We start from the raw sequence: 17,094 nt of genomic DNA, 5'->3' as shown, positions 1-17,094 counted from the left end.
GAGTCCTGAGCCAGCAGATGCCAGGCCTGAACTGCCCTCACACTACATTTGCTCTTTGGTTATGATGATAGTTGGGATTTGGTCAAGAATTTGCTCAATACATTAGGCAAACACTGAAATGGATATAACATGACACATCGTTATGTTAATTTGATAGCAGGTCCCCAATTCAGCATAATGCAAAGGTCACCACATTGAAATGATTGCTGACCTAGTTTATTTTTCCTTCTGCGCTTCCAGAGAACAGAGTCCCTGAAATGATCTGGGTGTTAGGCTGCCCTTCCTGACTGTCCCCCGATGGCATCCCCAGCACGCACGCGCACACACCACCGAGCCCCAACCCCCAACTCTGCACAACCGGACACAGCAAGAGCTAAAGAAGCAGCTCTGGGAATCTCTTTGCTAATTCTTATAAAACATACATAATATAAAATGTTAACCATTTTTTAAGGCTGCTGTGCAGGAGCATTAGACACAGTCACACTGTTGTATCACCGTCTCCAGAACTGCTTCGTCTTCACCAGCTGAAACCCAACCCCGTTAAATATTAACTCCCACGTCCCCACCCCCGAGGTCCCCTGGAAACCTGCATTCCGCTCTCTGTCTCGATGGATTTGACCTTTCTCGGTACCTCATACAAGTGGAGTCGCACAGTATTGTCCTCAGAGTTCATCCACGTTGAGCAGGTGTCAGAACGTCATTCCTTTCTAGTCCTGGGAACTTGTTAATGATCCAAATGGGACCCCTCAAGACTTCTGCGATTCTATTCTGGTCGCTCGAGCAGCCTCCACGGAGGCAATAGGGGCTTCCTTAGAAAAGTCCTGTGACTGTCCCACAGAGCAGAGGACCCGGAGGTGGCCAACAGGGCACCCCCATGTACCACTTACAGAGGGGCTGGCAAAAGCAGCACCAACTGCTCAGAGGCCAGCCTGGGGCCTCATCAGGTTGACTGCTGGGTGGGGCCCTCTGCCCACTCACTGGCACCTCTGCCCGTTCTCCCTACTGCTCAGGGCAGGTGTCACCTGCTGCTCGGCCATGAGTCCGCACCCCGCCCTGCACCCCCATCAAAGCCCCTGCTCCTCTGTTCAGAGACGAAGAGACAGCAGAACCCAAAGGCGGGGGGCTCACCGTCTCCCTGGGGAGGCGGGACTTACTTATGACAGCTGTGTAGTCAAATGACGACCACAAAGCGAGCGGGAGGCTCGCTGCGAGTCGGGGTGTTTGGGGCGGGGCCCAGGAGAAGGGACACCCAAGGGACGGGTAAAGTGGGCTGGACACGGGCATTCAAGGGGACATCAATGGCCAAGTGCAGGCAAAAGTGGGGGACACAGGAGGTGTGCTAGGAGCAGGTACGTTGCGGTGAGGAGTCCAAGAGAAGCACTGAGGAAGGCAGGTTCCAGCAGAACCGTGACCTTGAACACAACGCTTGAGTCTGGACTTTATCTCCCAGGAAGTCTCCAAGATTTTCAAGTGGAACAATGAAGTAAGAAGAGGAGCAGTTTAGGAAAAGAGCTGGGGGAGTGGGGGAGTCCAGCCCGGAGAGGGAATCTCAGTGGGAGCTGTTTCAATGACCCAAACCAGATAGGGGGGTGGGGGGTGGGGGGGGGGCCACACAGGAAAGGAAGGAAGTGAATTACCGGCTGCAGAACCGCTGGCAGAACCGCTGACTAATTCCCCTCAGGGCACAAAAGGAAGGAGGGTCAAGATGGAGAACAGGGTGTGAGCTTTGGTGTCTTTAAAATAAGGTGGTGGTTCGGAGTGGGAGCGAGGCCTTCCTTCCCTTCCTCCTTCCCCAGCAGGAGGAAAGGTGATGCGTTTGAGATGAGACTCTGACACGGACATGCCCAGGAGGGAGAGTCAGGCTTGGGGAATGGTCCACAGACAGTGACCTCACACAGCCTGCACTTCCTGGAGCCCTGGGTAAGAAAGAGCAGAGGACCTAAGACTTGGGGTCCGTCCACCCACCCTGGGGGTGCGAAAAGGTGTGGATGGAGGGATGGGGTCCAGAGAGCCAGGAGAGGGAAGGCGGGGTCTCCTACAGTGTCACTGAATCTTCTGGAAGCTCAGGTCTCACTTTTCTTTCTATCTAGACCCCCTCCCTCTGCTCAGCTGTTTTACTGTTTATTGACCAAGAAGCATTTAGTGTTCATTATAGGAAAATTCCATTATTAGACCTTTAGTGCTTCAGAGTTAAGGTGCTAGCTATATAAATCTAATTAATTAATTAGATAATTAATAGCATTTTCCAGCCTCCTTCTACCTGGTATACATAGGATTCCCGGGAAGGAAGGGCATTCAGTCCCGTCATGAGTTTTGCGTGTCCCTGGCTTCTAGGGAGGGTTGCACATTTCCCAGGGGAGGAGACATAAATTATTGGGGTTGCTAAATTTTGCAGGCCCTGCCTGTGCTCTGCGCGGCGCGGCTCTCTGCCTGCATCAGGCGGCTAAAGCCAGCTCAGGACGCACGCAGCACAGGAACCCACCTGAGCGACACGCCTGAGTCCTGCTCACCTACAAAGGGAGGCTCTGTCTGGGCCTGGTCCCGAGTGGTTCACAAGTCACGGAGATGGGGGGAGGAACAGAGGGCCACCTTCAGTCCCCACCCGCCACGTAGCAGGGAGGTGTAGCCTGAAAGCTGAGGTGGGGGGTTTGGCAGGGAGATCATCCGGGCTCCACATTCCAGTCCTGCCACTGGCTGTGCAATCCCGCACCCTCTCTGTGCCTCACAGCCTGGAGGAGCCACGGGAAGGGCTGGAAAACACATGCCCGGCCCATGAACTGCTCCAGAGCACAGGACTGGCTCAACCAGCGGATCCTGGCCGGCAGGACACACAAGACAGAAATAGAGTAAACCAGGCCTCTCCCTTCACCACGCTCAGACACGCTATCTACCTCGCTATCCTTCCTTTCACAATATTAACTGAGCGTCTACCATGCTTCCAGCACCGTGGTCGGCGCTGGGACACCCCATGCACAAGCCAGACCAGAAGTCCCTCCTCGTGGCACTTTCACCTTTGGGGAGAGGAGGTCAGCTCGCGAGCAAACGAATTAAATAAATTAAACAAATATGTCACGTGTCAGATGGTGAGGAGTGCGCTAAAGAAACACAGAACAAGAAGAGAGGAAACGGGGGTCTGGCTGGATGGGAGGGCTGCGATTCTAAATTGTGTGCAGGGAAGACCTCACGGAGAAAGTGACCCCTGAATCAGGCCAGAAGGAGGAGCGGGAAGAACATTCTAGACAGAGGGAAGAAGCTCTTAATTCCAAGACTCTGAATTCACCCTGTGGGGTGGGGAGTGTGGAGTTCCCTAGAGTCTCCAAATGGGATCACCAGAGTGCTGAGCACACAGCAAGTGCCAAATAAAGACATCCTGAAGGGTGATTTTTCAAACTGCCATTTCCAGAAGGTCCCAGTTGCTGATGATACAATACGGGCTGTTGGAACACTCAGCGTTCAGCCCTGTGTCAGTGCCACTGCCACCCCTGAGGCCCCCACCCCGGGAGTCTCCGTGTAGACATCTCATTATGAAACAGGTGAGCGGGGCTCCCGGGACCGTCTCTGTAATTAGGGCAGAATCTGAGCAAGGGCTATATTTATACCCCCAGCCGTCAGCACACATGGAGACAAGCAGTGGGTCCCTGGTGGCTCCTATACCAACATCTATATGTGAACTGATTACAACAATTAATTTAATAGGGATCCCTCCACACAAACAATGTATCATTTTATTAGGAAACTCTATAAATGTCAGCGGTGCAATTCATTTTTATTAATTTTCTAAAATGAAATTAGCAGTGGCGGCCACGGCAGCAAGCAGGAAGTGGTGCTGCCTTCTCTTTCAGTCGAGTATCCGTGCCGCTAATCCCTGCGTACAGGGAGGCCGGTTTGCCTGAACTCAGCAGTTAACGGCTCCGATTAATTTCAATAGGAGAGAGGAAGGGGGAGATCCAGACTTGACTCCACAACTAATTTGGGAAGGTCCTTGAACAATCGCAGCAACTTTTCCTCCTCCTGGGACAAGAAGCGTTCAAGTGTAAACACGGAGTGGATATTATAACACTAACAGGAAACGTCCGTCTTCACCTTGCACTTTAGGAAAGAAGTCTGTCTTTGCAAAGCCTGCAGAAGTTCTGGCAGATGCCTCCTGAGGCCAGAGGCTCCAGCAGGCCCGGGGACTGTCCCTCGCTGACGAGAGGAATGGTGACATCCCCGTGCATCGAAACAGACCCTCACAGCATGCAAAGCAAGATGGCAAATATCATCTTATTCAATCCTTAACGACCCAATGACAGCAGGGTCAACATCAGCTCTATTTCATAGGTGACCAAGAAAAGGTGGAGCTTTTAAAGGGGATAAAGTGACTTCTTAAGGCCACAAAGCTACTGAGTGACAGGCCATGACTCTAAACCAGATCTGTTAATATCTGAAACACAGTCCCTCTGCTCCTCCACGTGCGCCCCTGAGCGTCAGGATGGGAATAGTCCCTTGGCTCTATTTATACCCTGAAAAGCCAAGTGAGTCAGGCAGGCCCGTGAGTGACATTCCCTTCTCAACTGAAACCCAACTTTTGGAGGCTGAAACACGAGGCAGAACCCCTGTCTTGAAATGCTAGCCTGTTCTGCCGTCAACAGTGGCTGAAGCCGGGCACGCGTCTGCAGAGCTGAAATCAAATGTCTGGCCTGGGCATGGTCCAGAGATCTCACTCTTTCCTTCCACTTAGATTCAAGGAGTGTTTTGCCAAGACGCGAAGCGCGCATAGAGAGGTCGGAGGCTGCTCAAGACGAGAGCCCCTGTTGGGAGTCGGGAAATGGTGCAGAGGCAGAAATCAGACCAACCTCCTTCCCCCCAAAGAAACTAGGGCAGCGGTTCTCACAGTGAGGTCCCAGACTGGCCACATCCCATCACATGGGAACTTGTTAGAAATGACAGATGCCCAGGCCCCACACCAGACCTACGGAATCAGAAACTCTGTGAGGGTGGGGGGAGCCGTGCATAGTGTACCAAGCTCTCCAGCTGACTCTGGTGCCCACTCAAATTTGGGAATAACTGCCTGGAAGAAGGTGCCCCAGAAGAAAGCAGAGCTGGACATGCCAGGCTTTCCATGGTTCAGGGTACAGCAGTGCTCACCAAATAGCAGACAGTGTCACCATTCACTCCCCACTCCATCCCCGCCCACCATCTAGGCAAGAATGTCCTTCCTGGCCCCATTCTTACTGGGCTGGGCCACAGGAATTGCTTTGGCTAATGGATTTGTGGGCAGGCGAGATATATGATGCCACACCCAGCAGGGGTTTTCGTTGTGTCTGCATGGATTGCCTGGGGCTTTTAAGCCTCTGCCATCCTCCAACAGAACCAGATGTCCCAGACAATGGGGGCTTCCACCCTAGGTCCCAGAACAAAAAGACACATTGAGTGATCCTGAACCCAACCCAAAGCCATAGCCGACCCACAGACCTGTGAGCAAGACATAAAAGTCACTGAGTTTGGAGATTGCTTCTTACGTAGCATTATCACAGCGAAAGCTGACTGATACAAACCACTTGATTTTACAGCAAAGGCAATCACACCCTCAGCAGGCTGAGGACTTGAGGACATCTTGCAGAGGGATTCAGGCAGAAAGGTAACAGACTCAGAACCAACCTCTACCCCACCTGGAAGATGCAAATCTCAGGACCGATCTCCCTTTCCTCAGGATCTTCTGACCAAAGTGAAATAGGCTGAGCATTCAGCCTCTGAAATCCAACCCACAGGCCAGTCGTCCTGTAAGCCACACTCTTCAAACTCATCAACACCTGGCCCTGTCACCACCAACAGAAAAGTTGTGGCGATTGGGAGAGAGTGGCCTCATATTTCTGAAGCTCTAGAATGTAACATACGAAAGACAAAAACTGAGAGCTGGGGAGAAAGAAGAGGCTGCGTTTAAGGTAAACCCTAAATCCCAACTGCACTATTCTTCACAAAAGACTGTCACTTGCTCAGGCAGAACACAAGTCAGCTATATCTCCACCAAGTCCCTCTATTGCCAAGTGGCGAGAGAAGTTCAGTGCTTGTGGCAGTTGGTAGGTTCAAGGCCACTGTAGAATAAACTGCAAACTTAGCCATTGCTTCTGATCTGGGAGCGCTTCTTACCACAATCAAGAATAACTTGACTTTCAGTCTATAAAACGCATTGAGATGAAAGTGGACAGTTCAGGTAGTTTCCCTTTTAAAAAGCAGGTTTCTAGAGAGCACGGGAGGCAGGAGGGCACTTTCCCAAAATCAGCTTCCCCTGAGTTCCTACCCATCCAGGCATCAGAGCACCTGGCGGAAGGATTGCGCGTGAAATGATCAGGTTAAAAGTTCCGACCTGCGTGACAGCAGCTGCGCTGTTTTTAAGTCACCTCATTGCATTCACTACCACAGTCCTAGGGCAGTTAATGAGACCTCGGTGTCACGAGTTATCAAACACAACATGGCATTTTCAGCTTGCCCAGGAATTGACTGCCGGGTCAGGTACTCAATGAAAATCAATCCATTTACTGTACATATTTGAAAAACTGCAAGATCTGGGACATTACCTTGTCTTAGGGGATGTGGTTAGCCATTCTTCGTGTTTCTCAAATGTTATTAAATAAGCTGCAATTTCCTGAAACAGAAGAATAAAAAGATAATAACAACAATTAGCTCACGTTGGATCCTGAGAGGTAAGAAAGATTTTGTTGTTCCCCAGCTGTTGTCCTCCTTTGCGAGGCTAGAACCCCATCTCTGCCGGAAAAATACTCGACGTGGACTGTGTTTCTATTTTGATTTTTTTTTTTTTAGCCCTTTCCAGTCAACCTGCCATACCATAATAATCAAAGTATTGGGTTTCAAAAGATGAGTTGGTGGCAAGGACAAAGATATTTCTCTGTGGGAGGAAAACATCAGACACCATTTCAGATTCCAAATGTCATTAATTTGAAGGAGGGAAAAACACATGCCAACAACAGGTCTCCACTCATGCAAGGTCATAATTGGAAAGTTTAGTCTGTCTTCTTCTGAAGCTGAACTAATCTTTCATCATTGTCACAAGAGACGTTGCATTCCCTCAGCTTGATTCCCAACCCCCTGAGCCAAATCACACAAAGATTAAAAAGAAACGATAAAGAAGGCATATTCCAGAGAGAGAGAGAGAGAGAGAGAGAGAGAGAGAGAGAGAGAAAGTTAACCTTTTCCACCACTGATGACTGAATCTATTGAGCGGCGCTTCAGAAAGAAGAGCCACGTCAGCAGAGTTTAAGGCAAAGATGGAGAAAACGTGGGCACCTGAAGGTAAATTAAATATTTATAAACACAACAACATCACTGCAGATAGAATTACTGATTTATTAATAATTTCCATAAAAAGCCAGTGGGTGACATCAACATAAGTCATTGCTCCAGCTCTGAGGCATGATATGGCCCATTACTTCCAGCTCCAAACGGATCTGCTAACGTGAAATTGGCAGGGATTGTAAGTTAAATTAAGGTTGCACTAGTACACATCTCCCTTGATCTTGGTGATGATACAGCACGGAGCTGCTGCCCTTGACTATCGGAAAACTGCAGAGAAGAGGCCTCGGCCTGAACTTCTCTGCAGCCAGCGTTCCTGGAGCGCTCCTTGGGATGGAGCAGCCCCTCTGCCCAGAGGCTCACCGCCTTCTTTTGCAGTTAGACTGCACTGGGCTTGGACATAATAGAGTTGAGACCTGTGGCCAGAGACCCTAAACTTGGCCTTGAGGAAAAAGAAGAGACTATCACCAAAACCAGGTAAGTAGAGCATGTTAGAAAACACCAGCCATGCTGTAGGCCCAGGTGGCGATCCGCGTCTCACATAACCATGGAAACCAGCCACTGCCACAAGGTAGCCAGTGACCGGTCCCCCGGAGCCCACGCCACCTCAGTCCGGAACCTGGACCTTTCACCAAGCACCTGGGAAGCAGAGACCTCTGGCAAACATGGAGTTGCCCATGTTTGGTGCAATCAGTGATTGACCAGCACGTGGTTCTCCCTCATCCCAGAGCCCTTTTGTATCCTATGTCCTCTCCTTAAAAAACACTTCCCTAAGGTCTCACGAGAAAAGGATGTCAGCTGCTTTGGCCAGCCCTCCTAACTATTCATGACAGGACTGGATGCCCATCCTGTGTGCTCCCCTGGCACCCAGAACCTTCCTCCAGCATGTAGGATTTATCACTGTGCGTCCCAATTGCTTGTTTACCTAGATAGCATCCCCCGCGGGACCATGAGCGCCTCAAGGGCAAGAAGTATGTCATCACTGATGTATTCCAGAACCTAAGAGTGTCCTGAGAAATGCTTGGTAGGTGGATGGATGGGTGGGGGGGAGGGGAAGAATGGGCCTTACAGAAACAAATGTGCATATCCACACACATAAATGTGTGTCTGTGTGCGTGTTCTGAGTGTGCTGTGTGTTTGGATATACGTTCATTACTGAAAATAGTGGAAGCAAGAGCTTAAAAGCAGCAAAACACAGCAGTTCCCAGATAAACCTCTAACCAGAGATTTAACTAACTCTGAGTCGCTGTAGGAAGGTGACATAGTGTCACGGGTGAGAACACGTGCTTCTTTGGAAGCAAACAGACCTGCTTTGGCTGCTGGCTGGCCACTTATTACCCACCAGATCTTGAGCACATGGCTTAACCTGCCCAGACCTCAGTTTCCTATGAAACTGAGATAATACCACCGCCCGGGGCAGTTATAACGAGCAACAATTCTTATGACACTCAATACTAGAGCAATGCCCACAGCAACACCTGCCATTATTGTCACCACAAGGGCTACCCAGTGTGAGCTGCCTGTCCAGGCACCAAAGGCTCAGCAGAAGCTGCCAGCGCTGCTGGACTTGCCTTCACGATCCCCCCGACACCCCTGCACCCTCCTTTGCCCGCCATGAATGGTAACTTCACAATGACTGTTCAGAGCTAGTGGAGTCAATGCTTCCATTTATCTACTGGTGCCCGCTGGGCTTCACAAAACACTGAGAGCAGACAGCCGCTGGAGTCAGTAAATGGATAAACTGAGCCCCTTATGTGTATCAGCCCATATACCTGAATTATCGGAGGCTTGGGACCCAGAGAAATAGTCTGAGCCACCTGGAACCCTGAGACTTATGGCCCAGGATCATGCTGAGACTAAGTGGCCCCTCCTGGCCCAGAAGGATGGGGACGCAGTGTGTCCCAGCCACCTCTAGATTTGCCACAGTGTTCCAAAGACCCAGACACCCAGAGAAGACCGTCATCAACATCCGTCAGCCAACCCTCGCCCCAACCTGGTACGGCCCCCGCCATTGCCACTGTGCTTCAATTAGAAAAGCTCCCCCAACCACTTACCGCATTCAATATTTACTCTACAAATATTTATTGAGCAACTACTATGTGCGAGTCAGTGAACAAGACCACTATGAAGCCTGCCTGGAAAGAGCTCAGGGTCGAGTAGGGGATAGAGACGCGTCATTGTAATAGTTCAAGGTAAGCGCTCTGGCAGGGTCAGCTGAGTGGGCACCTCTGCAGCCAGCTCTAGGGTCACCACAGGTCTACTGAGGCCCCCGGAGGTCACGCTGATTTATGAACAGCCTTTGAGCACCAGGCTCTCCCTCCTCCACCCCCAAAGTAACCATGGCCCCCCCAAACAGAGCCCCTTGGTGGACCACCCCTCCCACTTAACAGCAGCCTTTCTGAGCCAAGGAAACAAAATGCCCAGACTCAGGCTCCGCACAGTTGGCTAGACCCCCGAGCTGAGCCGCCGCCTGGCTCCCCACTGGACGGGGCACGTCTGAGTCGCCGTGCTTTCCAGTCCACCCAGCCCATTGCCCATCTCTGGGTCTTGGCCCACCTCGTCCTCAGGCGTGCAGGCCGTGGGCCGGACCCTGCCTTCCCAGAGCTTAGGAACTGGTTGGTGAGATAGATGCGCACAAGCCAAAGAACCACACGGAATATGCAGATGCCGAATAGTGTGGAACAAAGTAAGAACCATCAGAATTGAGAGTCAGGAGAGTCCGCTGGGCTAGGGAAGGGGGGTGACCCTGGGGGAAGAGGGGCTTCGCCATCCATGTCATTGTTACCGTCACAATGGCTAACAGTGGGAGAGTGATGTCTCGGGCCACGTACTCCTCTAGGACCCTAAGGAAGACAACCTCGCTTAATCTTCATAATAAAGTGTGACGTAGAAACCATGCCCATTTTACAGGTGGGGAAACTGAGGCACAGAGCTGTTAAGTGGTTTGTCCATGGTCACATGACTAGTCTCTGTAGAACCAGAACCTAAACCCATGCAGAATGGTTCCTAATTTCTCAGACAGCCATGATGTGTTCAGATAGAGAAAAGAAAAACCTGCAAGTGGACAGTCATGCCGTCCCCAACACAGGCTAACAGCCTCCTGCCCCCCACGGACCCAGAGTCATTTCACTGTCCCACCTCTCTTCAGGGACCAGAAGGAGACAGATTGAGCATCCATGAGTGGGATTCTGTCCTACCAGCATGATCAACCTCATTTCCACCCAAAAACCCTTATTTGCTTCACCTACTTCAGTGATAGGAAAAATCCCTGATATCCATGAAACCTGCTGCTTAGAATGTCTTACAAGGCAGACAAAAACGACAGAGAGGCGCTCTAGCTGAAGAGGGGAAGAGGTTTGAAAAGAAGGATCTTCAGCCCAACTCTCCGGCTTTCCCCAAAGCTCCACCAAAGCAGGCAGATGGAAACACAGGTCTGGTCAGTCTCCTTTCTACAGAGCAGGAAACTGAGGCACAGAGAACAGAAGGGACTTGCCCACGGTCAGCACATTTGTAGCTGAGCCAAACCAGGACCCACGGCTCCTAACTCGCATGCACGATCTTCCCCACTTATTCAATGCCTCTCAAACTCAAGTCTGGCCCAGGAAATTCACAGGAGGCTCAAACAAGAAGAGAGTGTGCCCCAAAGAAGTGAAAACAGGGACTCACACAAAAACGTGTACACAAACGTTCACAGCAGCATTATGCGCAAAAGCCGAAAGGTGGAAGCAGCCCACGTGTCCATCAACAAATGGACAGATAAACAAACCGTGGTGGATTCTTGTAACAGGATGTTATTCAGCCATAAGAAGGAATCAAGTTCTCACACATGCTACGTGGATGAACCTTGAAAACATCACGCTGAGTGAAAGACGCCAGACACAGAAGAGCACACACTGCGTGATTCCGTTTGCACGGAACGGCCAGAGCAGGCAAGCCCATAGAGACAGGTAAACTCGGTGTCGCCAGGCGCTGGAGGCAGCGGAGGATGGGCAGTGACGGCTGATAAGAACAGGGTTTCCTTTTGGGTGGATGAAAATGTCTAAAAGTAGGTAGGGGTGAAGGTTACCCGACATTGTAAATTCATGAAATGCCCCTAACGGTAAGTGTCACGTTATGTGTATTTTACCACAACAATAGAGTGTAGACATGAAGCGAGGTGTGGCCCCGGATGAAGCGCCAGCCCTCCCGGCCTCCAAAGGGGACCCTGACCCGCAGGCCTGGTACAGCTCCCTGCCTCCCTGGCCTCTCCCTCTTCCTGGATCCTAAATCCTGCATCAGTGCTGGAAAGAATGACTCGACTGTCAAGATGAAGGAATTCACTGCAGGCTCCAAAGCAAAGACTGTCCAGCTTGCAGATTTTAAATGTTTAGTTTGTCCTCTGGATGTTCAAACAGAAAAACTGCCGCCAAGCTATGATGTCTGTGTGGCAAGGGAACAAACCAGAGACGTCCCACAGGCCCCTTGTAGCTACTTGGCATCAGATTGGGTCCCACAGACCAGGGAGGTGGTGGCCCCTCCCTGAGGCCCTGATCAAGCCCCAGCGTGAAGGGCAGCGAGGGCAGACCTGGGGGGCACCGCAGCTCTGTGCCTGGCATCGGTGCCTCTCCACCATCCACAGGCATCCAAAGACCGCTCACTACCCAACTGCCAGGTGGGGCTGGGCCTGCCTGCCCCCAGGCTGATGGGCTCTGATGGAGGCCTGCAAAGCCCATCTGGGGTGAGCCAGCTGTGGGCAGGCGTGGCTCAGGGTTCACCCGTGGGGGCCGCTCCGGGGACTGGTGGGTAAGAACGATAGCTGTGCCCACCTGGCTCCTCCTGCCCTTTCCCACCTCAGCCCCCGTGCACTGATTCTGCCTATATGACCTGCCCGGCCCTGTTTATAACCCGTCTACTCCAGGGAGTCTTCCTGCTGTCTCACTCCACAGTGAATTCCAGCTTCTGGAACCTTCTCGGCAGTGGGTGCACCACTCCTGGGCTCCTAGCACACAGTGCTGTCTGCTGCAAGCATTTATGTGCATTTAGTGGCTCACCATCCCCAGTTTTGCAGAGTCCGGGGCGGGTCTGAGTCTCCGTTCCTACGTCACTTAGAGCCGCAATCGGTTCCTGTAGCTAAAGCTGACGAATGGCAGAGGAGGTAAAGGAAAGAATGCAGTTCTCCTCTAAAGGACGCAAACAGATAGTCTGTCTGCACCAACTCCTGCGGCCAGTTGGGGACCTGTGGGGGTAGATAGATAAAGCTGCAGTTGCCATTAAGGCTTGATGCCTGATGTGAAGGGACAGAGATGTCCTGCTAATCAGGACACACTCAGATGGCAGCCCCCGGTCGGCCAGCAGCACCAGGGCAGCGCTGCCCAGTGGAAATGTAACGTGAGCCACAAATGCAAGCCACGGGCGCGATTGTGACATTGCTAGAAGCTACATTTAAAAAAAAAAAAAAAATGTAAGCAGAAGAAATTAATATTGAGTATATATTTTACTTGTCCACATATTTTCTGTTTTAAACCAATGTATTCGAAATACGATTTCACTAATTAAACAAAAAATGAGTCACGAGCTATTTCACATTCTTTTCTGTGCCACCTTTTCAGACTCTGATGTATTTTCCACTGACGGCCCATTGCAGTTCAGGGCAGCCGTGTTTCAAGTGCGTGACAACCACATGTGGCAGCCACATGGCCAGCACGGCTCTACAATATAAATACCACAGGAGCCTGCAGAAAACAACGCGCCGTCTGCAGCCAAGCCCTCTGCGCCCACAGGGCTGACAGGGAACCCAGGCGTGACGAAGGGGCTGCTGCAGCAAACGCTGCCTCTGAAGCAGGGCTCCCTGTCCCATGGGTCCATCTGGGGCGGGGGGTGGGGGGGGCATGTTCTGCCTCTGGTGTGTGGGAGGCTGCGTGTGTCAGGGAGAGGAGGTGGGAGTCTCAGAGGGGCTGAATTCCCCTCCATCTCCCAGCCCAAGCTTGCGGTCACGTCCAGCCACCCGCAGCAGACACCCTACACAATGGTCCAGCCCAGAGAAACTGCTTCCCCCGATGTGGTCCCTGACGCACCCCCAGGAAAAGGGCAGAAGCCCCTTTCCTTCAATCGTCTTCAGTCAGCTGTCCTGGCACAGCCCATCCCCACTCTGCCTTCAGAACATGGGCACAATGCCAGGCAGAGAGAAGGGTCAGTCCTAAGGGGACATTAGTCCTCACTGGGACAAATTAAACCAAACAGCAAACTATAAGAGAGGGGTTTTGTTTTGTATTCTTCTGAGTCTAAGTAATAAAAATAACTGTGATCTATATATCTCATATTTTGCACACACACACAAAAACGGATCTTTCAGCCAAGGGATACTTTTTTAAGTTTGTTTTTTATGAGAGTCCTGCAGGAGGGTTTTCTCTGTGAGAGACCAAAGCTGAGGGGGTGGGGGGCCAGGACTTGCCTAGCAGCTGGCCCCAGCACCAGCTGGAGCCACAAATGCAATTAGATTACTCCCGAACGAGAAGTGAAAATATCTTGTTTCCGATGCTCTTGATTTTAAGACTCATACTGAATACCCTCTGGGTATTTCAAAGGTGCCAGGTTTGTGTTATGTACTTTATTAGGAATGTGTGAATGTCATGTTAATGACTTCTAACCAACATGTTTACCATGGAAGCAAACTTTCTCAAAACGCACCATTCACTGCACTTTACAAAAAATAGTGGGTCTTGATTTCCATCAATAAGTAGCCATTCCAAAATGCTCCCAGGGTCCCGGGGACATCTCTCTCCTGCTCTCTCTCCAGGGCGCCCCATGCATAAGGCTGGTGGGTCTTCTCTTTCAAGATAAACATTCCAACCCTGGGTCCAACAGTGCAATGCCCCGTCTCCAGATCCCTGTCCCCATCCACTGCTGTCCTTCCTGAGGGCCCAGCCAGCCAAGCCAACACCCTCTACTGGACGTCTGGGTCCCCATCCACCAGTCAAAACCAACCCCCAAATCATGCTTTTAAAATGACCAGCTCTTGCTAAAACAACTAGCATGTAGTACAGTGGTTTCCACCTTTTCATGCATATGTGATACACTGCGTGACTCTGACCACATACGAGGGTGGTGGTGACTAAGCGCTCAGCCATCCAGGGATGTCTGGTCTGGACAACTGCATGGTAAGGAGCAGTCAAGATATACTCCTAACAGCCTCGACTTGTGAAATGAAGCCTGGCCCAGTCGGTTGTCCGTTATGGAGACGTGGTAAAGCATTATCATGACCATCAAAGTGCCAATCAGAGCAGAAACAGTGAGCCACCATCAAAACGTTCAGAGGGAGATTCGGGGAAGAAGCCAGACAGCCAGTCTTTCAATTCATTTCATTATCCACTCACTGGTTCAATCATTCGATGAATTATTGAGCACCTACTATATGCCTCGCACTATGTGGGGCCCTAATGATACAAAGACATGTGAGTAATGGTCCTGGAAGATACAGCTGGGAAGACAGACAGGATCCAGGCCTATCGCGGCAACTGCGAAACAGACGATGAGTGCTAAGTTAGCAGCACGAACAATGTGCTCACGCTGGGAAGACAAGCGCAGGCTGCGCCCAGGAGCTAACATTTCAACTGGGTCTTGAAGAATGAGTAGGAGGTTGCCAAGCTGACAAATGGCACAGGCATTAGGGAAAGGAAATGGCATATGCAGAAGCTGGGAAGTGGGAAAAGCCAAAGTGTTTGGTGAGCTTTGAGTTACAGGAAGTCTGCAGTGCAAGGGGACGACAGAACCCACAGCTGGGCAGGTAGGGAGGCTCCCAACTGTGCAGGAATCCAAATGCCGGGGGAATGGAGTTTTATCCGCAAGGGCCATGGGGGTCGTGGAATGCTTTTCAGCATGGGGGAGACACACAAAGAGCTTGCTGTAGGAACGTGGCTTTGACGGTGTCCTGGCAGAGAGGAGACCGCTGGTCGGGGACTATGATTACAGCTCAGGAAAGAGAGTCTGAGACCTGAACTGCGACAATGGATACGGGAAAGGTGGGACAAAGTTTAGTTGTTTTCAAAAGTGGAATGAATGGGGTTTGCAGCACGATTGCCTGGTGAAATGAATGGGGTTTGCAAAACAACTGGCTGGAGCACAGCGGGAGCAGATGAGGACATCTCCAAAGGAAAGGACGCCCCCAGGCTGAGTCTACCAAAAGATGTACACACAGCCCTTGTTCCCATTTGGTTTGTTTGTCAGTATTTCAAGACTGGGAGACAGACATTTCCAGAGTCTCCTGGAAAATAAGCAGGTCTGGCAACTCTGGCCCCCATCCCCGCAGAGAACCCACTGGGTGAAGCTGACGGAGCAGCTGCTCCCTCCGACGGGCAGGAGCTGTCAGGTGGCGACCTCCCCACCTGGATGGCTGTCTTCATCCATAATACCTGCTTGCACCTTGTAGGCACAAGACAGTGGGGCTCTTCCTCTGACGTCTCCAGATTGGAAATGGGGTGGATTATTAAACCATTACTGATACAGGGGATCCAGAAATAAATACATTGAGAGCAACAGAGCTCAGAAGAGAGATGTGAAGCTGAACATTCGCTGTCCCTAATCCAATGACAGTTGCTGATGAAGCTGGTCTCCAGGTTGCCCAACTTGTCTTTCAATATTGTGCCAGATGCCAAGTTATTATATTTTAGCTCCAATGCCACCCCTCTCTGTCCTGCTTTGCGACACTGAAGCCGGGCCCTGTCACCATCTCTCCTGTGCAGCTTGGCAGAATGTTAAGTTTTGTCACTAGAGAGCAATGACGTGACCCTGCAGGATGGTGGTGACAGGCAGACTCCTCCTCTCTGCTTTCTGTCCTCCATTGTCACCATCATCGTTGTTACGGGAAACCAGTGGCCAAGCAGAGGAGCCCCAGCTGCGCCTTCAGACACGTCCCCTCCCCTGTTGGCCGGCGGAGCTCAGGGCCACTGTCAGCAGCGAGAGCCAGGTCTGCAGACCCACCCGTGCTGTGCCCTGTGGCAGCCTGCCAGCCGCGGTGGCCTGTGCTCTGATGGCCGAATATCGACTCGCTACTCTTTCTCGGCCTAGAGGTAGTAGCTGCTCTTAGAATTCTCTTTTATCCCTATGAATAGTCCACCGCCTTTGCTAGTCAACAATTCATATTACATTTTCTCTGTTCACATAACCAGTATGGTTTCTGTGTCCTGACTGGAACATGGCTGATAAAAGAATCGTCCCCAGTCCTGAGGATACTTACAACCTTACTGCAGTGTCATCCTAGAAAACATACTAAAAAGTACAGGGAGGATGAATGAAAAGATATGAAGGCAAAGAAGCATGAATGCTGGGAAATATGCAAATTACACCAGTGAGGACAGGGCAGCAAGTCTCCTACGTGCCGGCCACAGAGCAGCCCAAGAAGCGGCACAACATGTGTCCTACACTTCAATTTGTGAGAAGATCTCACCTGCCTATTTGGGAACATAAAAAGCATTTCTCGTAGAGTAGAAAAAAGTTCCTCCATCTCCCTCTGGCTGCAGGATGGGGGGCATTTCCTCCCCCAAGACAGGGTGACACAGCCGGATCACATGATGTGATGAATGTCGAGTCTTGGCACACAGGACATCACTGGGGTTTTTCATCAGCTCCACTGAGGTATAATTTACATACAGTAAGATGCAACTCATTTTAAACATACAGTTCAATGACTGTTAACAATGAGATATGTATCTATCACCACACTCGAGATATGAAACATTCCCAGCACCACGAAGTTTCTTCCTTCCCCGTTTCCATCAGCCAACCTCATCCCTCCAGCCTCGAGCAACCCGATCTGCTTCCTGTCATTGT

The 17,094-nt window shown here is 51.0% G+C and overlaps 1 protein-coding gene across 18 annotated transcripts in view; it reads right to left on the bottom strand.

Moving 5' to 3' along the window:
* The window catches only part of CAMTA1 (calmodulin binding transcription activator 1), an 814,545-nt gene that overhangs the window by 528,658 nt on the left and 268,793 nt on the right, over positions 1 to 17,094 (bottom strand). For 17 of the 18 annotated variants that reach the window (XM_074334131.2, XM_074334115.2, XM_074334121.2 and 14 more), the window contains one exon: positions 6,558 to 6,625. The exons of the other annotated variant lie outside the window; for it this stretch is intronic. In XM_074334131.2, the coding sequence (XP_074190232.1) occupies positions 6,558 to 6,625 (68 nt within the window). The remainder of the gene's footprint in view (positions 1 to 6,557; positions 6,626 to 17,094) is intronic. 18 annotated transcript variants of the gene reach the window in all.

The sequence above is a fragment of the Rhinolophus sinicus genome, chromosome 14, assembly GCF_057876585.1.
Source record: "Rhinolophus sinicus isolate RSI-liver-muscle chromosome 14, RSI-T2T, whole genome shotgun sequence".
In the NCBI taxonomy this organism is placed as follows: Eukaryota; Metazoa; Chordata; class Mammalia; order Chiroptera; family Rhinolophidae; genus Rhinolophus; species Rhinolophus sinicus.
This window is presented reverse-complemented; position numbering and strand designations above follow the sequence as displayed.